This window comes from Desmodus rotundus, chromosome 1, assembly GCF_022682495.2.
Source record: "Desmodus rotundus isolate HL8 chromosome 1, HLdesRot8A.1, whole genome shotgun sequence".
Lineage (NCBI taxonomy): Eukaryota > Metazoa > Chordata > Mammalia > Chiroptera > Phyllostomidae > Desmodus > Desmodus rotundus.
In genome coordinates, this window is record NC_071387.1 from 60,119,221 (window position 1) to 60,141,801 (window position 22,581).

Below are 22,581 nucleotides of genomic sequence, written 5' to 3' on the forward strand. Positions count from 1 at the left end.
TTAGAGGTCAGCTTCTAAAGCACAGCAGCAGCGGCGAGCCCTGCTACTCTGCCCTGGAGCTGGACACCACCCACGATGGGGGCAGAGGGAGTTGGGGTGCCCACTGCCAACACCAGCAGGCACCAGGAAGGCCGACATCATGTGACCTGGTATAATCATATGTGATGCCTCTTCTACAGCAATTATTCTCTAGATATTGTAAGAATGGTAGCATCTGTTTTCAGAATCAAACACAGTTAAAAGTTACCATGAGGTACCAGCACTAGCCTAGCCCAGGCATCACTAAGAAAGAGTAAGGATTCTCATTTCATCCTCTAAAGATACATATATATATATCTTTATATGTTATATGAAGGGATATATATATATATAATCTTTGTACTATATATATCCATACATATAACATGTGTGTATGTACATACACACATTTATACATATATAAATATATATGTCAAAATAAAATCTCTACAATGGAAACAAGCTCTCTAGATTATCTGATTTGTTGTATTCCAAATTAGTGCCTCTGGCGTTTTCCTAAAACTTTAAGCATCACAAGGAAATCAGTAGGAAGGGAATCATGTGCTAACCAAGTACTTAAAGAGCAGAAAAACTCTCTGAAGTGAAAGAGAATTAGTAAAGGGTGGAAAAGAGCTCCAGCCCCTCCCAGTTTGGGTGAGCAGATTTGTGATTAGTTATCAGGCAGAAACCCACAGGCAATTAACAGCTCTGACATCATGGGACTCGCAAATATAAAACACTCAGCTCTAAGAGAGGCTCAGCAGAGAATCCCCTCAGGAGTTTAAGGTACTGGAGAGAAGCTCTGTGGGAAGTGGGTGGACTCCAGCCAAAACTCTATTAGGATGGGGATTTCAAATAATGAAAATTAACTTGCTGGAAATCTGCTCCCAATTCTTCTTTCAGCCCCATGGTTAAAGGTAATTAGTGGTGGTGACCTGCTAATGAGTGCTTTTGATAAATGATAGCCAGGATAAGTATTTTTATAAGTAGAAATTAAAAGTGAATAAAACTGAATGACTAGGACAGGGGATTTAATTACATTGGTATTATAAATGTCAAATACTTAAAGGAAAACTTCTATTTTTATTATTTGAATTGTCATTTTACAAATTTGAGAGGTATTTTGAAGGTGGGCTGGAGAGGGCTCATGCCATTTATAACAGCACGCACACACACACACACACAATTTGCATAATCCCATTCTGCTTTTTTCCTTTTCAGCTTGATTTCTCTCTATGTCCCTCCGCCTCTACACAAAGCGCTGCAGAACCAGAGCCTTGCTTCACGCAGAATGGAAGTTCATAAACTCCTCTCTCTACGATGCGTCTTCCTGCCCCTGCTTTTTATTCACCAGGCTTGGGCTCAGTTTCCAAGAGAGTGTGCCACCACCGAGGCACTGAGAAGTGGTGTGTGCTGCCCAGACCTGTCCCCCGTGTCTGGGCCTGGCACCGACCGCTGTGGCTCCTCATCGGGAAGGGGCAGGTGTGAGGCAGTGACCGCAGACTCCCAGCCCCACGGCCCCCAGTACCCGCACGATGGCCGAGACGACCGGGAGGGCTGGCCCACACGGTTCTTCAATTGGACGTGTCACTGTAATGGCAACTTCTCAGGACACAACTGTGGGACCTGCCGTCCTGGATGGAGAGGAACTGCCTGTGACCAGAGGGTGCTCATAGGTAAGTGGGGATGTGGATGGATAGACAGTCCAGCATGAGGCCCAAACCACTGGAGCTGGAAGAACACCTGAAAATCACATAGCTCACTCCCCTCTGCACAGTTCAGGAGACAGGCTTACTGAGATTGAGAAATTTATTTCATTTAAAGGAATGGGCTTGAAGCTCAGATCATTGACTAACATTTCCTTCCAAAACATTTGTTGAACAACCACTGTATACCAGGAACTGTGCTAGATGCTCACAACTATACTTTCTGTAATTCTTCCGGGCAGTTACAGTATCATAGGTGTGGTTCTAAAAGGACAACTCCACATAGCTGGTCCTTGGAAAACCTGGCATTTATACTGAGATTTGTCTAGCTCTAATGCTCTTGCTAAGCCAGCAGGGAATTTTCCACTGGGGTGATCAAGTGTGGCCGTTTTAGACCATGAGTCCAGCCTGCAGCCTAAATAGCAACAATTAACAAAACATTAAACTGTAACAGCCAGCAAAACTTGACTGTTTTCTATGTGCCAGACTAAGGTTTAACAGAATGTTTATTTTGTCTTCACTATGAGTCAGGCTCTGGTCTAATTGCTTTTTACATGAGTACCCTTTAATCTTTACAACTCTGCAAAAAGATTATATTTTCACACACATTTTACAAATGAAAAACCGAGGCTTAGTGAATGAGTGCAGCCATGGAATGAGTCTCTGGTCTTAACCACCGTGCTGTACCACATGCCTTGTTTTGGTAAGATTTATGACACATAAAAGGTAGAAAATTTGAAGAAAACATGCCAATAGTGAGCAGAAATAAATAGAACACAATCATAAAGTCCACAAGTAAGATCACAGAAAGCTACCGGATTCCTAGATCAAGTTGGAGAGGGAGGGAGAGAGGGATAGTAAGGGGTATTTTTAAAAGTATAAAATTATTTAAGCATATATGCAAATTATCACTATGGGTAAATGAAACATGGTATGTTAACAAGATTATTATGCTCATTATCTAATCATCCCCATAAAAAAGAGGTTTTCATGTTTGAATTTTGTATCCCTAAAGTCAGGAGAAACATTCTGGACTTAAGTACAGAAGAAAAGAAATACTTTGTCCAGGCCCTGGATATGGCAAAGCGCACAACTCACCCTCAGTTTGTCATTGCCACCAGGAGATCAGAAGAAATATTGGGGCCAGATGGCAACACACCACAGTTTGAGAACACTTCCGTTTATAACTACTTTGTTTGGACACACTACTATTCAGTCAAAAAGACTTTCCTTGGGGTAGGACAGGAAAGCTTTGGTGAAGTGGATTTCTCCCATGAAGGGCCAGCTTTCCTCACGTGGCACAGGTGCCACCTTCTGCAGCTGGAGAGAGACATGCAGGTATGTATGGGACGCTGCAGTTCTCGGTCCTTTGCACACAAGGTGCCTTGTTTCTAAGTCATTTGATCCACGGTGTACCAAATGAACAAAACACGCGATGGCAAAGCGACTTCAGGGTATTAGTCTGCCTGAGACGTCCTAGGTTTCTCCCTGTACTAACTGTATTAATTAATGTTGATCTTTTTGAAGTGAAAAGAAACTCGTCTCAGTAATGAGGAAGCCAAATGAGACATTTGTAGCGTAAATGAAAGCACTGGATATGTTCTACTGCTCCACAATTACAACACTGAGTCACAGAGTTTGCGACAAAAGAATCTCACTGGATACAGCTTTGTTCTAAAATGTAACTCAATGCCCCTTACTGGTTTGGATGAAACAAGTATATGTGCACTTGTCAGTCTTCCAAGTCCCAAACATATAACTCATTATACCAGTGGACAATCCTAATGTGGTATAGGGTTTAAGTGATATAAGATGTTCCTTCCCATTTACATTTTAATATTTTCATTGAATACCTTTTTTTTTTTCATGTCCCTTAACCACTTTGAGGCTTACAGAAGGAATATTTTGAAAACATCCCATCAATTACATATCATTTTTACTTAAGAAGCATTGGTATAAAGTGAACTTCAACCCAAACACTGTTATTTCCTGCTTATTTTTAAGCAGATAAGCTCTAAATACATTAAATTATCTGTTATCAAAGATACTTTATTATTGTTTCTTTTACTAATAGCTGTTTCTTAAGAAAGTATTGTAATTTTAAAATGAAATTTTAAATGATGAGATCTCATTGAATTATTATTAGATCTAGGAAACACACAAATTAAACCCGTTTTCTATGTAAAATAATAATAATGAATGCTTCCCCCCAAGTTAAAGTCTAAAACTTAACCTAAAAATAATCTGAAGGCAGAAAGGTGTTCATTTATCAATTTGTAGTATGCTTGTGCCCAGCACTATTCAAAGAAAATAAATGGTTAGAAGAGAGAGAATGCACTAAAGTAAAGAATAAAATATTGGCATGAAAGTAGTCTATCCATAAGGAGTTTAACGGTAATTAAATGAATTCATCTGATTCTCTGCACTTCTTATTTTATAGTTCTGATTGCAAGTCAGACGTTTAATAGATTATTAATAGATAAATCTGTCATTTGTAATGGACTCCAGATCTTCACACCTTCAAGTCATTTTCCCATGAGCACACAGAAGTGAAAGGGCAGATGGAAAGTATCTGAAAGTTTCAGTTTTGCCTGCGTAAACTTCAGCCTCTGACTACTTACATTTGTAAAACCCAGCAGCACAAGAGATCCAGCAAATTACAATCTCTATGTAATGCACTGTTGAAATGCCACATGAATATGCTCCAGCTCCCAAATGTCAGCTGCCGAACCACACACTGACTCTTAATAATCGCTTGGGAGCTGTCACTAATATTTGTGAACGGGAACAATAGCTTCCAAATGAGGACTCTAAATCCCTGGAGATCAGTAACTGGAGATGCCTTGGAGAACTCTTGGTCCTCTAAAACACCAAAGACAAGGAAATGCTGCCCAGAAAGGGTTTTAAGTGGAGAAGTAGTAATGTACCAAATGCAGGCGAGGTGCAATGAAAACTATGGCAATACTGCCATTTAAATCCAATACTTTAAATATAACTCCCCAAAGACCAAAAGGAATGAGAAATCACACGTACAATAAGCGTGTGTTTTTAAGGAATCCAATGAAAAATACCCATGTGATCTTGAGTACAGCATTTTTAAAATTGAGATCAGCTCTAAATAGAAACCGGGTTTCTGTTCTAAAGGGCAGTGTGCACAAGGAGACACCCTGCTTCTCTTTCACATTTCCTGTAGGGGTGAGTTTCAGGCAGAAGCCTGAGTCTTCCTAGTTCAGATTCCGAAGCAGGGGTCCCTAAGTAAAACATCTTCAGTGCCCAGGCAGATAAGGTAAGTTTGAAAGACCTGGTAGCCTGTGGCCCAACCAGAACCTAAATGCCTACACACGTTCAAGTTAAACTAGCAAACGGAAACAAAACCAAAAGTACTGCTCCACACGACATATTTCAAGGCTGGACCTGGCTCCAGACCCAGAGTTAGCGGTGCCTGAATTGGAGACCGGGAAGTGGGAGGAGGAGGGAATGTCAGGGAGTAGAGGTTGTTATTGATAAGTTTTGGTATATAATCAATAGAAATATAATTACCTGTCTAAAAAAGAAAAGGCAGACTTTCCCCTGGCCCCTAAAAAAAGGCATTTGCAGACATTAGACATGCCTGTATAATGAGTTGAGTTTAATCCCTCTAGTGCCTGAAGTCGCTCCGCGTAGCACAATGAATTAGAAGCTTGGTTAATAAGGGAGTTAAGCCCTCCAGTCCCTCAGACTCCACCAACACCCGACCTGGTTCCAAAGCGGCTGAAAAGAACGAACAGAAATAGACTGCCAGGGAGTAAGCCAAGCCAAGAGGGAGGGTTTTAAACAAAAGCAGAGAATGGTAACAGAGTTTCTGTGATCTAGGAAATGTTGCAGAATCCTTCCTTCTCCCTTCCTTACTGGAATTTTGCAACTGGAAAAAACGTCTGTGACATCTGCACCGATGACTTGATGGGATCGAGAAGCAACTTTGATTCCACTCTGATAAGCCCAAACTCGGTCTTTTCTCAATGGCGAGTGGTCTGTGAATCCTTGGAAGATTATGATACCCTAGGAACCCTTTGCAACAGTAAGTCCAAATGACATCTAGGATTCAGAATTCCCTATGAGACAGAGAGATAAATGTGCTGTCCGAAGGCTCATTCTACTAAGGACTTCAGACTAAAATCTACTTTAGTCAGATATTACAGAGAATCAATGTACAGATGTTTATGGAACAACTAAGATACTCAAGGCAATCTATAACATGCACCGGGGGGAGGGTAGCTGTCTGCACGTGTTTACACTGCTCTTCTTGAGCAATTTGGTCAGGGAGTTGCTCACTGTCTTATTTTGGAAAGGCCTCCTTGTATAAATTAATCATCTTAGTATACTCAGCACTGCTTAGTGATCATGTGTCTCGTGCTGGCATTTCACAAAAAAGTGTTTCCCTAGGAGACATGGAATATGCAGAAAGACTTGGAAGTGCCCAGGTGTAAAAAATAATTTATAATAATATATTTATAGTGATGATAATATTATTATATGTTATTATGATGTTAATCTAGTCATAGGACTAAAAATCAAAAGGCGAAACAGAGCATGTTTAACAGTTGCCTAGCATCCTTTGCCAAGGGCTCTGCACGCCGCGTCTCCCATCGCTGTTTCTGTTACATGTGGACCGATCCTGAGCTCTCTGTCCTCTGCCTCGCATCCCGTTGTTATCCTCCCCTGTGCGTAATTACTAGAGTCTCCCTATCCCATCTTATTTTTCCTCTGTAGGCATGTCTGGCTATTTTTAATTTTTGTTCTTCCACATAAAAACTAGAATTAGGGGAATTTATTCTATTATACATTCATACGATTTATTCTGCATGTATTCTTTACAGCATCAATTATTAAATTATTTTCTAAACTTAAAGAGAAAATATTCTAAATGGAACAAAGAAATTAGGTGATTTTCCCCATGAGAATATTATTTAGCTGTGTTTAGGAATAAGAGAAATGGCATGTACGAAATTTTCTTCCACAGAGACTTAACAATTGGAATAAATGTGTATATTTTCTTGGCATAACTCATAAGTGGTTGTGCCGTGTGGTAGGGAAATGAAATTGAGGGTCAAGATCTCTGTAGATACCAAAACAGTCATCTCTCTCTGACCGGGCTACTACACTTTGTCCTGGAAGTTCTCCAGACATTCTCCAATCACCCTGTTGACTGAATAACAACATACAGCACAATTTAAATGAGTGAATGAAATTACAGCATAGGAGGATATTTTTATCACCATTTTTCTTGTCACTTACTATAACACATAACTCTGACATACAGTTTCCTGAAAATGTGAATGTATTTTAGATAAAACAAAATTTGCGATTACCCCTTGCCTTAGTTCAAGACATAAATACCAAACTGTATTAGGCCAGTGAAAGAAAAAAAGGAAACTAACATTTCAGTGAACACATTGTGTCTGATATGGTGTGAAATGCTTTTATACATCTTGTTCAATTCTCACAGCAATTCTTGCCTCCTTCTACCCTTTTTCCTGAATGAAATTTCCAGTCCTGTGGCTTCACTGATCATCTTTTCCAGGACACCCGTGCATGTTCATCTTCCGGTCAAACTGTCCTTAGATTTTCCATGCCTGTGTTCTCATATTCTTGTTGCACAGAAGCCCTCCAATATTCCATTAATACACCAACCCTGATATGTAAAGCCGCTTACATATCAGGGTAAATACTGTGGGAATAAATGTAAGGGGTTGCTGATCCCTTACATTCTTTCAGCCACTAAAATATATTCTTTGATTTATCGATGAAAAACATTGTTCTTTCTTCACAATACTTCTCAAATCTACTTTCTCCTTCAGAAGCCAGAACTTTTCATTCACTCCTGCATAGAAAATCCTACAGGACTCTAACCCATAGGATGTTAGTAGTTGCGATGGAAAGGGGATGTGAACTACAGCATAAGAAATACAGCCAATAATATGTAATAACTATGTATGGTGTAGGATGGGTGCGAGACTTAACGGGAAGATCACCCCGTAAATCAGGGGTGCCCAAACTTTTGGTGTCTCTACACCACACTGGAAGAACAAGAGTTGTCTTGGGCCACACATTAAATACATTACAACACATAATCACAAAAACATCTCATAATGTTTTAAGTAAATTCACAATTTTGTGTTGGGCTGCATTCATAGCCGTCCTGGGCCGTGTGTGGCCCACAGACCACAGGTTGGACACCCCTGCAGTGTTAGTCATATGAAAGTCTACCTACCATGGTGTACACCTGAAACTAATATGATATTGATTGACAACTGTAATTAAAATTGTTTTAAATTTAAAAATGAAAAATAGGTACAATGGCAGGAATTGTTCATGTACAAATTTTAAAATCACTAGGTTAAAATTAAATTGGATAAACTAGTTTCATTTCTATCAAAATTCTGCACTATGAAACTCCATGAGGGAAAATTAGGACATAGTGTTTTTGAAGCCTACGCAGTCAATACTACATTCTCGGGATGCATTGACAGCTCCCTGACGAGGAATCTCCAAAATATCAGCTTGAACTGATAGTTCAGCTAGTACGACCTGAAAGTTTTAATGATAATGTGTACCTAAAAAATGCACACGTACTTTCCAGTCTCGATATAGGCATGCTTTATTTTTACATTATATAAAGTTAGTTATGCTAATTCATCAGGCACTAATCACTATGTTAGTTACGAAGCACACAATTAGGACTTCTATGAATGAGGCAAAATGAACATGAGATGCGGAAACGTTATCTCCCCCTCTAAGGCATGAACACTCCTCTCTGGAGACCAGTGAGACAGACTAATGCAAAATGCTCCTAACCAAACTCCTCTCCTCCCACCCACCTAAAGCTCCTTCCCACTTCCTGAATTGAATATAACTCTCCCATCTTGCCTTTTGGTTTCTTCACATTATGGTTCTAGTCTAGCTTCCCATCTTTCCACTGTGCGATTCTCTCTTACGATGCTGCACAGCCCAGGCAAGCTAGCCCCGAAACAGGCCCACGGCCAACATGATCTACCCCACATAACAACACGCACCAAACAACTACTTAGCAACTATTATATGCCAGGCACTGCACCAAAATGTACGATTACCCCTTGCCTTAGTTCAAGATATAAACACCAAACTTAATATTTATTAGGCCAGTGAAGGGAAAAAGGAAACTAACATGTTAGTGAACACATTGTGTCTGATAGGGTGGTAGGAAGAACAGGTAGCGGTCTTGTTCTGATGGGGCTTATATTATAGATAGAAGAGAGCTTATCACCTCTTGTTCATACCTCTGCCTAAAATATCTCCTGTTTCAGACATGGAAATCCTCCTCAGTCCTTCAAGGCACTGTCTCGATCTGCCCAGCGGGGAAAGGGCTCTCCCCTCCTCTGCCACGTTGTCGGTCATATTATCACTAGCATCACTCTTTACCTGTTAGTCTTACTGCCCTTCAAAAACTTAATTATTTCCCCATACCCGGGGAAAAATGTGTCGATTGAAATTGAAGATTGTTTTTCTTTATTTTTCTGAAGGCCTGAAACAGACAGCATACAAAACTCCATATGTGTATGAAATACAGATTTCAGTGTGGAATTTAGGTTTATGAGATTATTTTGGCAAAATTCAATTTTCCATGGAATGTTCATTTTAAAACATCCTTGTGAAAAAAAGCCTATGTTGATTTAACAAAGACCCGGACTTCTATCTCTTATTGTAATCACTTCTTCCTTCAGATGATTTTATGTATCGTGTGTGTATCTACTCTCATCAGGGAAGTTGACATGGTAACTTAGATTTTCTCACTTTAATGCCACTAAAAAGCATTTTAAAAAATGTTCTCTTCTATCAAGAACCTCCTATCATTCAGTGTCTATGCAATATATAACATTGTCAAGAGCAATGATAAGATCCCTAATCATTGTGTAACTGTTTGCATACCCCATCATTTTCCCAGGCACTGAAGGCAGGCCCATTCGGAGAAATCCGGCGGGAAACGTGGCCAGACCAATGGTGCAGCGTCTTCCTAAACCACAGGATGTCATTCAGTGCTTGGAAGTTGCTGCATTTGACACACCTCCTTTTTATTCCAATTCCACAAACAGTTTCCGAAACACAGTGGAAGGCAAGTAAATAAAATCGGTGGTTTGAATTGACAGAGTTACCGCAGTAAACTGAAGTACTCACATTCAGACTCTGAAAAGCCACTAAATGCCATATTGATCCCCTGAGTTTATCTGTGTGGCGCTGCCTCCTTAGGATGGAGACACACACGGCTGTCAAGACACAGCTCAGGCGAGAAGTTCCTCAAAGAAAAGCGTCAGACCGCGAAACCCCCTCAATCATAACAGACGCTCTTGGAAATTACCATATTTTGCCATGTATAATGTGCACTTTTCCCCCCAAATTTTTGAGGGAAAACTAAGGGCGTGCATTATACGTGGGTAGTACTAATTCCATATCTATATAAATGTTTTAAATTCTTTTATTTATGCTTATGTGTTAAAAGTGTAATCCTAGAAAGCAATAACAATACTCGTATGCAAAATAACATACTGAAATATGATCTTCAGTATTGTTTCTAAATATAAATAAATAAATAATTGAATTAAATTAAAATGAAAGACTTTTTTTCCTGAAAGTTTGGGCCAAAAATGTGGGTGTGCATTATACATAGGAGCACATTATAAATGGCAAAATATGGGATTCTCCAACCTCTTACTTAAAAAGTATTTAAACTCAAACTTCTGGTAGATGGGTGGCCACTGTATGTATAACTATCAAATCCTAATATAAGCAAATAATATTTAACACTTTAAGAGCTTATTAGATTTTTTAAAATCAATTTAAAAATCTGAGTAATTCATTTGCATTCAATAAAGCCTGGTTTGGGCAGGTCTGTTTAGGTCTGTTTCATCCTGAAACATTTTTGAAGGTCCATAAAAATTCAACCTAGCATCTAGTGATATTTACTTCGGTTTTCTTTATTTAATTTAAAGTACTTTAAAGCTAAGGAAACTGAGGTCCAAATAAGTGCAATTAATTTCCCAAGATATTCAGCTAGTTAGGAAAACAGCACAGATTCAAAGCCAAATTTTCTAAGTTTAGTGTCTTTATACATTAAATATTGAAACCTCTAAATCATGTTTGATATATACTTAGAGTTTTAAGTTAAAGAACAGAAAAACTTTTAATTTTGTTTACCTTAAATATAGATTGCATATGTTAACATTCCCTATACTCATGCAAAAAAATGAGAATTGATCTTTCTGTCCCCATAATCTGATATATTTGATGTATAAATCTGATATTTTCAATTCTCTTCCCTTTTATCATCAAAATTATATGCCATTCTTTTCTCTTTATGTTAATTTTTAATAACTATGAATCACTTATTTGGAGATAAATTCAATAAATATTCACTATATTTTGACTAAATCTGTATGTATAAACCAAGGTTATAAGGACTGATTTCTATTAGAATGTACGGATTTTGTCTAATTGATGCCTAATTAAAAGCAAGATATACTGATTCCTCAATAGATGTATAAAAAGATCAGTGCCTACCTACATATCATGTACATTACAGGCAATCTTTAAACTTTTTTAATAAAAAAGTAATGGAACACATGTATGAAAATGAATAAATGAGTATAATTATACAAGATAATATATTTCAAATTCTAATTTTTTAATATATTTATTGATTATGCTATTACAGTTGTCCCATTTCCCCCCCTCACTCCACTCCATCCTGCCCACCCCCTCCCTCCCACATCCCCCCCCCATAGTTCATGTTCATGGGTCATACTTATAAGTTCTTTGGCTTCTAACAACCCTTCCCTGATCTCCCTACGCTGGCCCTCCAGGCCAGACAGACAGATATACAACTCCCTCCCACATCGCAGACCCTTATTTTTGTTTGTGATCTCCTCTCATCTTCCCTGTAATGGGGATATGTACATGATACATATAATATGGGGACACATCCGGGAATGTGAGCCATATAACATATGCATGTTATATGGGGTCCGGCACAAATAATGCCTCTTTTTTATTAGAAAATCTTTTACTACAAAATCCTGAGCATGTAACTCTGCAACCTAACAATATCACTCTCAAGCACACCGTATGATGTTTTAGGTGAAATATTCAAAGTCAAACTATGTTATTACACCCATATTTACCCTACCAACCACACTCAAGCAGGTGTTACTTCTGCTGGACCCTGTATGTAATACAGGGATATATGATATATGTGAAATGCATGTATATGGTACATATAATATGGAAATATGTATATCAAAAGTTCTAAACATGTTTTGACAGCAGGATTTCCAGGTGTTTAAAAGTAGCACAGAGGTGTTAAGAAAGCATTGAGAAGTTAAAACTTCTCCATAAAAATAACTTTCCAGAAATAAATATGCTGACAGTCACTCAAAAGGAAGGATATAGGAAACTGAAGTAACATCTGGCAATGTGAGTTCCAGAACAATCAGAGTGTTCTCCCATCATGTCAGCAGTTTTCAGTAGAAGCTGGAGATTTCTACTCTCAGGTGGAAAATGATTGCCTTGTTGAAATAGAGTATTCTATATAGTTTGACTGATATTCTTTGCAGGTCATTATTTTTAACCTGGAGGCTACATTTAGAATGCCATACCACTGGCTTAAAACTAACCTAGCCCTGGGCATAGCAAACAAATGTTGCCGAGCATAGGTACAGAGAAACAGTACTGTGATATTAAGGTAAAAACTGTCCTGACAAGTTTAGGAAAAATTGTTCCTCAGTATAGTCACTGCTGTTCACATGCAAAATACAGTTGTAATGATTTTTACTATTTTCATTTATTTTTATATCTAGGTTACAGTGACCCCACAGGAAGGTATGACCCTGCCGTTCGAAGCCTTCACAATTTGGCTCATCTATTCCTGAATGGAACAGGGGGACAAACCCATCTATCTCCGAATGATCCTATTTTTGTCCTCCTGCATACTTTCACTGATGCAGTCTTTGATGAATGGCTGAGGAAATATAATGCCGGTGAGACACTTTCATATGCCTTTTGCAGCCTCGGCAAAAGAAAGATTGTTCAGATGGCAGAGCCGTCACTTTAGGCTAAGCACCTGACACACATAGGCTACATCTCAAAATAAGGATAAAATCGCTGCAATGTTTAGCCATTTCCAATATTCCAAGCCACTTCAAAATGCAGACAAGAAATCTCTCAGAATTGTTACTGAAGATGATATTTATTAGCATTTAGTAGGACTAAGCAGGTAATCCCTTCTCATTTTCCCTGTTTCCCAAATTTATCTTCCTCATATCTTTTAATGAACATTCTCATTGCCTTTTTTTAATTATTGATTTTTAATGTGAAAGGGAGAATCATACACAGCTCTTCTTTGATACCCCAAAAGACAAAAAATATATAATAATCATAAACCACAGTTTTGATTTTGTTACTTTATAAACTCTCACAAATGAAAGTTTTGCTCAACTTGAAAAGTTAATGTTAGTTTTCATATCACACCATAGAAAATCTATTATGTTCATTTTAATGTATTCTTTAAAATATGGTTCACAAGGCTACTTTCTCTTCACTTCTCAGCTGAGAGTCTTGCATTGTGCTCTGTGTGTGTGTCTGTGTCTGCATTACTTTTCAGACAAAGAATGTCACTTCTCTGGTTAAAACACCATGCATTTTTATATCTTAAAAGCGTTCTTAATTTTGGCTTCTGTGCCTTTACTTCTTCACGCATCTAAACACAATATTGGAGATTAACTATCTATTCATGTGTCTATTCAACTCAGCCAGTCTCCTACTTTCCTCTCAGTGTGTGGGTACCATAGACATACACACCTTCATTTCCTAGCCAGCATTACAGGTGTTGGAAATACAGTAGCATACAAAACATACACAAAAATCTTTGTCCTGGAACTTTCTTATCTATTGGTACAAATGACAATAAACATATGTAAATAAATAAACAGTATATTAGGTGGTAAATAAAATAAGAAAAGAGAATAGAGAGTATTGTGTAAATACATGGAAAACCCTCCCAAGACAAAGGAACAAAGGAGCCCAGGGAGGCTGAAGCAGAGTGAAGAATGGGGAGAGAAAGGAGGTAGATAATAGGGTAAGAGGGATAACAGATGCATTTGACACTAAGAGAGGGGGAGCTGTTGAGGGTCTTACATAGAGAGGTTGCATTACAATTCAATTGCTATTGTTTGTTATTTTTACTATTATTTCTCCATTCATTTTAATGGATATAACTTTATCCCACAGTTGAAGCTGAACAGGGTTGAGGCTGATCCATTCAGGATTCAGTAAAAGTGAAATGGGAAGTTTGAAAAACTAAGTTATTAACTTTAATATGTACTTTTAATAAATAATTAATAGCAATACAGCAAATTGTGAGTTCCTTGAGGACAGGGACTTCGTCTGTTTTGTTCAGTGCTACAGCCCCATGCCTAGACCAGAGCTCAACAGGTGTTAATAAATAAATACTTAATTAGCATTAATATATAGTAAGTTTAAAGTGACAAAAATATAAGCAATACCCGCCATTCCTATTACCCATTGTTCTTCAAACTAGATTCTAAAATACTCTTCTGTGCTTCATGGGAACACACTGGCTGTCCAGGTAACATGCTTCTTACAAACAAAATCCGATACCTCCTTAGCTTTCCCACATATTCCAACCATTCTAGATATACGTCCACTGAATGCAGCGCCCACTTCCAAGTCTAGTTTTTAACAATGCACTTCTTACCTAATTGTACCAACATATAAAACAACAGCAAAGAACATTTTTGGCCACAAAGGACATTTCAGTACTTTCATACCGCATGACAAAAACTCACTAATGATATAAATACCCGTGACTTGTATGTAAATGGAATCATCCCCCCTTATCCACGGGGACATGTTCCAAGACCCCCAGTGGATGCCTGAAACTGGGGATAGTACTGAACTCTATAACTGTACACACTATGTTTATTCCTATAGGTACTCACCTATGGTAAAGTTTAATTTATTAATTACACACATAATAGATTCACAATAATAACGGGTAATAACATAAAACAATTATAACAATATACTTTAGTAAAAATTACATGAATGGCTTTGGGGCAATTACTAAGAGAATAAGTGCTATGTGAGCCCCAGCAGTGCCCTACACACTGGTGATCCGCTAGCTGAGAGGTCTGCTGAGTGACAGCGGGCAGGGGGCCTGTACACAGTGGATATGCTGGACAAAGGGATGATCCTCTTTCGGGACGGACAGAGCAGGAGGGTAAAAGGCTTCATCACACCACTCAGAACTGAGCAAAATTTAAAACCTATAATTTTTTCATTTCTGGAATATTTCATTTAATATTTTCATACCACGGTTGATGGTGGGTAACTGGAACCGTGAACAACAGTAAAACCATGAACAAGAGAGAAACTACTGTAGAAACAGGAGAGGTAGCAGGAAGCAAATAGAATTCCAGGACCTTGACTAAAACATTTGTGGGGTTTTTTTGCTAACAGAGTAAAACCTGAGGAACAAGTCAATTTTCGTTTCTCTAAAAGTAAACAGAAAAAAATGAAAAATAGTAGAGACACCTATTCACAGTCAAGGAGAAACCTCCATTAGAAATTACCTCTCAAATTCAAATTATGGATGATGCTACAGCAAACTATGGGTCCATCTTTTCTTTAGTTTTGAAAAATAAGTTCAATGAATTTCATTCATATTAGTTCCTATAATTTGAAAGTAAAACAATTAATGGTCATCAAAGATGATAAAATACTAAAACATTCCTGCTTTTGAATGTTCTTTTTCTATTGGACAATGTGTTAGTGCTGTACTCAAAGCATTTGCAATCTGTTTTATGCTTGTGTCTTTCTTCAGTGTAAAATACAAAATAATGTTTTAATGTTATCTTTGAATATTTCAAAACAACTTCAGAATATAATAGTATATTAATATTAAAAAGGTGTTTTGGGCATATTTTAGATATATCCACATTTCCATTGAAAAATGCTCCCATTGGACATAATAGACAATACAATATGGTGCCGTTCTGGCCTCCAGTTACCAGCACAGAAATGTTTGTTACTGCTCCCGACAACCTGGGATACACCTATGAAATCCAATGGCCGCGTGAGTACTGAAAATGTATTTTTACGGTGGAAATTTCCAAAAGTAAATTTCTTACCTTTAAAGTAAAATAATCACAGTATTTCTGAGGCTTACCGTTTCCACTTGCATTTAGAAACTTTGGAATTTTATTTGGGGATAGAGAGAGTAAATTTAACATTTGTTGTGAGCCCACTCTGACCTGGTACTGAGGTGATTATATAGCACACTATCTCATTTAATCCTTATGTCCCTCTGTGATAAGTATTATAACCCTGAATTTACGAATAAGGAAGACAAGGCTTCAAGACAGTAACTGACACATTTTTAGTACGAGGAAATGAGTTTGGAGCTTAGGCCCCTAAATTTCTACATTATAATGTGCCTCTGCTTATCCATCCTAAAAAAGAAAGAAAGAAAGAAAGAAAGAAAGAAAGAAAGAAAGAAAGAAAGAAAGAAAGAAAGAAATTAAAAAATGGCATGAGATACTCTGAGCTGCTTTTTTGTTATGAAATTCAACGTTTATTTTTAAATGTCTTTCTCAAGAAAGGCAGTAGGGCACAGCGGAAGAGCACAGGATTTGGATTCTGAAAGACCTGGGCTTCAAACCCACTCTACTACCTGCTGACCAGACAACTTTGGACAAGTGACTTAGACTCTGGGCCGTCATTTTCTCACAGTTAGAATGAAGATGATGATAACTATTCCAGCAGAGCCTACTCATTATGAGAAGTTAGGAAGTGCCTTCAGGATGACAACTGCTATGATAGGCAATGTGGCCAATAAAAAATCAGTGCAAGGATTTCTGTAAATGTAGGGTGTCCACTTGCTGATGGCAACTATTATAATATTTATTCCTTGCTCTCATTTTATTTTTCAAATAGGTCGGGATTTCAGTGTTTCTGAGATTGTTACCATAGCCGTCATTGCTGCTTTACTGCTGGTTGCGGTCATTTTTGTGGGTGCTACGTGTCTGATCCGTGCCAGGAGCAACATGGATGAAGCAAATCAACCTCTCCTCACTGACCAGTATCACCACTACGCTGAAGAGTATGAAAAGATCCACAATCCCAATCAGTCTATGGTCTAACTGTAAACCGCAGGTAGAGTACACGCCTCGATCTCTGATGCACTGGTAGTACAAAAAAACCCTGATTGAAAATAGTAGGTTGAATCACTAACTGTATTTTCTTTCACTCTGTTACTTTCTTCCTTATGTATGTACATATTGGAATTAAAGCTCCAGATGTTACTTTCCAGAGCTGGGAAGACTCACAACATTTTCAACAGACTCTATTTAAATTCCTGGTTGCACCAACTCCTTAGTATTTAAGCAGAAAGTGTCAAGATATTTCACATGCTTTAATGATCACTTATATGACAATGTAAATAAGCTGCTTTTGTTTTATGTGTAAAGAAAAATCATGATTGATAGAAAATCCCTGGTTAAAGTACACAAGTAAGCATTTCTACAGTGTTAAAATGTAAACACATTTCCATTCATTGACAATGACCAACAGATAATAAAGGAAGCCACATTTATTAGTTAAAATAATTTATGTGAAATTATAAATGGGATCCCAATTAACTTCTTCAAACCAGTCTTCCCTTTTGGGCATCAGCATACATTACGTAATCTAAGGTTCAAGACTACCACAAAACCGTAATCTTTGTCATACTTTAGAGAGATAAAAGCCTCACTCCGTTTAAGAGATCGTCAATATTGCCCGTTTCCAGTGTGTTCTCCTTCCTCTCAATCACTGACAAAGGAACTACCCGCCCATACGTTACACCTCCCGGTTCCTGGGCGAGTATCTTAGACGCACAGGAAGGCAGAGAGGTGCAGAGAGTGCACAGAGTGCCCTACGAATAGCACGCGTTAGTTGTGTCTAATTCAAGTAACTCTCTCATCACTTATCAGACTTATGTATTTTCACATAAAATACTATTTTTTCACTCATCCTCTTTTTTATGCAATTCTGCAAGAATGTCATTCTTTTTCTATCTTTTATCATAAAATATTTTTCTCTCTTTTGATCTCTGCTACTGAAACTATATTCCTAATGAAGAACTCTATAGGTTAGTCACAGTCAACAAATAGTTTAATTAAAATTGGTAAAAAAAGAGAAAGAATAACAATAGTAATCATACACTATAGAAAATAGCTAGTCTGATATTCCCAACTCAATAAACAAAGCAAGATTAAAGTTATGTATTACTGATTGGTTACTGGTTTTCCCTATATTAAGCAATCAAAAGGCTATGTATATAAGGTAGACAAAATGTGTTAATGAAGTAGAATGCATATAGCAATAACATTTTTAACTTTCAAATAGCATTTGCCAATTTATTCTATTTGAATACATTTTGATTTACATACTCATAGCTTTTCAGGTAAATTATTGTATAATGTAAGATTTTTGCTACACAAACATCAATAAAACTAAGTCCCCCATTTCAAATTTTTGGAGTGAATTGGAGTAACTTACTAATTGCCCATTTCATAGACATTTATTAAGCACATACTAAGTTTCAAACACAGTTCAAGGTAATGGTGATTTGGGGAAGGGGAAGTCAGAAATGTAAAGTTGAGAACGTCACATTTGACTTGGGCCTCAAGGAATGCCATTGGATTTACCGAACATGAGACTGGAGAAGGGCATTCTGGGCAGGACTGAAGCATCAGCAAAGTCCCAGAAGTTTGAAAGAGCGTGGAATATTCAAAAATATGAAGTAGGTCAATGTGCTTCGAGCACAGTTTTTATGCAGGAGAGGAGAAAGTTAAATTAGGGATAAAATCAGTGTTTAATATGCAACCCTATGAAATTTAGAATTCATTTAATAGGTAAGAGGGCTTCGTGGGGAGTCCCAATTAAAGTGTGTTTTATAAAGAGAATGGTGGTGACATTTGTAAATAATGTTGATTAATGGTAACAGTAGAGGCTATGAGACTAGTTAATATTTAATAGCTCATGAGAGGAGGACCCATCTCAAAACATAAACATGAATTCTAAGAAATCCCAACTATGAGAGAAAGCTACGCCAATTATCTTATGACTGTAGCTTTGATAATTTCTTCCTAAATGTGTTTCTTTATTTTTCTTTCACTCAAGGCCTTCTGTCAGTATTTTACACTTCTGTAAGTTCTTATGACTTGTCTTGAACACATGATCATTACTTTTCTATAATATGCTAAATTATTCATTGCAAATAAAACTCACTTGCGATCTTGGATATTTCCCAGTGCTCTCAGTCCCCCAGTTTTCTTATAAAACATAGTAAATGAAGTTATCAAGCACTCACTGGAAAGCACATTCCATACCACTTAAACCCACTCTTTCCTATCCCATAAGCTAAGCTGAATAGTCTAAACAGTGAATAAAAATGCCTGAATGCACCTTCCTGTACAAGCAAGTATGAAAAGCTATTACTTTGGTGTCCCTCTGAAGTTCTAGTTTGTCTTCAATTCCTAGAAGAAAATTTCAGACATAGTGCTCATTTACAGTTCCATGTAGTCTTTTAAAATGAATGCAGGGAAAAGAAGATTTGGGCTATTAAAGTAACTGTTCCAAGATTTGGTTATGAGACATTTGTTCTGAGCTAACTCCATGAATATCCAATAATGTCTATTTTGTCCTTTGCCATTTTCTAGTCAAAAATTTTCTCAACCAATGAAGCAATGGAACATCAAGTTGGACAGAGAGTGCTAATGTAAAACAGAAAAAAATTAAAAATATTTTAAAAACAGAGCCTGATATGAAGGAAATTGAGTTTAAAAAGAAAAATGCAAAAACTTACACTTCAAAATCACAATTGCAAAGTTAAATGGTAGAGGAAAATGGGAATTAACAGGTTTCTTTACAAAATAACCAGGAGATTGTAGTGGATTTCAAGTTCAATGTAAACCAATAGCGCAATGAGACCAGTAATGGGGGAAACTGCTGTGAGACTGATACAGAGGGGGAAAGACTGTGCAAATGCCAATGTACTGTGTGTCACTAATACAGAAACAAAAATCTGTAGTGTTTGAGTCACATGCGGAGCACTTTCGACGCCAAAGTTTAAGGGGAATGTTGATAAACTGGAACATGCCTCTTTATGTTTTAAGTGAAGCAAGGATACAATTACTAGCCCAGGAGAAAAACTTGGGAGTGACCTTTGAATTCTACCATCTCTCTCAATGCTCACATCCAACTCATTAATCATTTTGGTACTATAGCCAGTATCTACTGACCACTGGATCCTGAGCACTGAACCCCATCATCTGACGTGGTGGTTCTCAAAGGGAGGACCATTCATCGCGAATCCAGAAGGTGGGGCTGCTACAGGCATCTGAGTGGGTAGAGGCCAGGGCTGCTGCTAAAAATCTTGCGATGCACTAAACAGCCCACCCCCTTCAAAATTACCCAACCCAAAAAAGTCAGTGCTGAGATTAAGAAAACCTGATGTAAGGTCACATGGATAAACATGTCTCACCAGGCTCCCAGCCTCACTGAGCTGAGTTTCAAAGGAGAGTGAATGACAAGTCCAATGTACTCTATGGGAGATGCATTATTTTCTCACAAACTAGAAAGTTTGAAAGGGAGAGAGTCCAAGGTAGGTAAGGTAAGCATAATAATGCCTTCAAGGACTCAGTCTCTTTCTACCTTTTCTCCGCCGCCACTAAAGTTTTTGCCCTTTTTTCTTAATTTTCTCTCCTCTAAAATAGGAATCTTTAGACTTTTAATTTTGGATAAAGGGAAAGAAGGGACAATAAATAAAATCTGTCATGGCTTTTAAAGAGAAACTTAGCAAAATGAGTAAGAAGAGTATTAATCAATTCGATTAAGTAAATTATACGTGGAAATACACTCATATTCTTATTTACATAGGCTTCAAGATACAGGCTTCTGACATGTCCTAAAATGTATTTATGAAATACATTTGTTTGCTCCGAAGCTTCATATTTAGGATGACTTTTATTAATATATCTGCTAAAAATTGAATAGAATATTACCACAAGATGGCAGCTTTGAACATATTTCAAAATGTTGGTTACGAACATCAAATGCCTCCTGAAACGAACAGTGAAGACATCTGCTATTACTCAACTGGTTTAAAAATGTACATGTGATCTCTGAAAGCAGAAGAAATTCAGTTTTTTTTTTTAACTTTGGTGGAAAAATAGCTTGCAAGATTAGTAATCCTCACACGGTTTAAATTCCAACCAAATAACAACAAAAACATGTCTTCTTATTGACAACAACTCTCTTGAACACATTATCCTCCTCTATGATGATCACTTATCATCAGGCTCTTCAGGGCCACAAAATGAAGAACGAGAGGCACATCACCGCAATTGTTTCACACACAATAGATGATTATGCTAGACCCGGAGACACTGATAATCTCTGACATCGGTGACAGGGCTCGCCGGCTATGGGAATCACCTCCATTCAGCCACTGAGACCACCAGTAACGAAGGTCAGGGTTAACTTCGTAACTGTACACCTAAAGCTTTCAAGGAAAAACTGGCCTATACAGTAGAAGGCTAAAAAAAAGTAAAAATTTATCTCTAATTAATTTTGAAAATAATCCAATGTATAGAATAGTTCAAGAATATAATGAACTCCCACAGACCATGCATCTAAGTGTACCAATTGTCAGTATTTTGCACATTTGTTTTGTTACTTTATTTCCCGTATACCTATAGGCACATACTAAGATTTTTCCTTAACAAGACTGAAAGTAAGTAGCAGATATTATGACCCTTTGTCCCTATTTCTGTGTGTCTCCTAAGGAGAATGACATTCTTTTCCATAATCACAACACAACTGTCGAATTCAAGAAACTTAACATGGATACAATATTATTTCCTAATATACAGTCCACATTAAAGTGCTCCAACTGTTCCAATAGAGTCCTTTATTTTTTTTAAATAACCAATTCAACACTTTGAAGAAGAAATTAAAAAGTATAATATAAAAATATCAAAAACATAAGAAAAATTTATTTGACTCAAGTAAAGCTAAGTAAACCCAAAAAGTAGAAGAAAAAAATGGGGGAAGGACTGTCTATCAAAATTTCTTTAAAAATAAAAAGTCAACATCTGTTTATGACAGGCAGCATTACAGGGTCAAGTGGGACCCGAACAGCCCCAGGCTGGCTTCATGTCCCTTCTATGACTGGCAACACTTCACTGAGAAAGTTGCGTTACTACTTTAAACTTCCATTTTCTTAGCTGTCAAATAAAGGCAGCTCTTACACTATAAGACCTTTTAGAATATGAAAAATAACACTTTGTGGCAAGTGTATCCCACAACGCCTGGAATATAGCAAGTGCTTAAAAATGTAACTTTCGTTCCTAGAATCACATGAAAACTTAACTCTTTCTAAAGACCTCCTTTTAAAAAATGGTTTGGCACAAGAAATGTATGCTCCAAAGTTACATCTTGTGGCTCACGAAGCTATGTTGCACACTGGTTTCCAGCTGAACGCTCTCATCCCACTGCCACTGAGGGGCATGTCACAGCTAATTATCTGTCATCACGCCCTGTTGCATAGGCAGTACCTCGCCTGCTGCTGCTGGGACCTCTGCGCTGTCTGTGGATGCATTTGCATTGCCTCCTGAGTGTCTCTGCTGTGCACGGATCACACAGAATGAAGCCTAGGGGCCAACTGGCAGGCCCATCTGAATTGTGGAACATATCTAACGCCCCTCCTCATTACTTAGTGAGTAAT

At 37.7% G+C, this 22,581-nt stretch overlaps 1 protein-coding gene across 2 annotated transcripts; it reads left to right on the top strand.

The window, feature by feature from the left end:
- Positions 1-725: 725 nt before the first annotated feature.
- On the top strand, positions 726-19,879 carry TYRP1 (tyrosinase related protein 1). Of its 2 annotated transcripts, none has more exons than XM_024558362.4 (8): positions 726-804; positions 1,240-1,694; positions 2,740-3,062; positions 5,577-5,781; positions 9,685-9,852; positions 12,590-12,769; positions 15,739-15,885; positions 16,746-19,879. In XM_024558362.4, exons 2-8 carry the CDS (start codon positions 1,310-1,312, stop codon positions 16,949-16,951), a joined length of 1,614 nt encoding a protein of 537 aa, XP_024414130.2. In that variant the 5' UTR covers positions 726-804; positions 1,240-1,309; the 3' UTR covers positions 16,952-19,879. The 2 variants fall into 2 exon arrangements, with proteins under 2 accessions (XP_024414130.2, XP_045049700.2); XM_045193765.3 differs by lacking the exon at positions 726-804 and adding an exon at positions 816-935.
- Positions 19,880-22,581: the final 2,702 nt, after the last annotated feature.

Bases quoted from the DNA above. Each gene is read 5' to 3' on its own strand.
- TYRP1 (XM_024558362.4), top strand. From the start codon at position 1,310: ATGGAAGTTCATAAACTCCTCTCTCTACGATGCGTCTTCCTGCCCCTG. The intron at 1,695-2,739 runs GTAAGTGGGGAT...GTATCCCTAAAG, and splicing joins TGACCAGAGGGTGCTCATAG to TCAGGAGAAACATTCTGGAC. The intron at 9,853-12,589 runs GCAAGTAAATAA...TTTTATATCTAG, and splicing joins TTTCCGAAACACAGTGGAAG to GTTACAGTGACCCCACAGGA.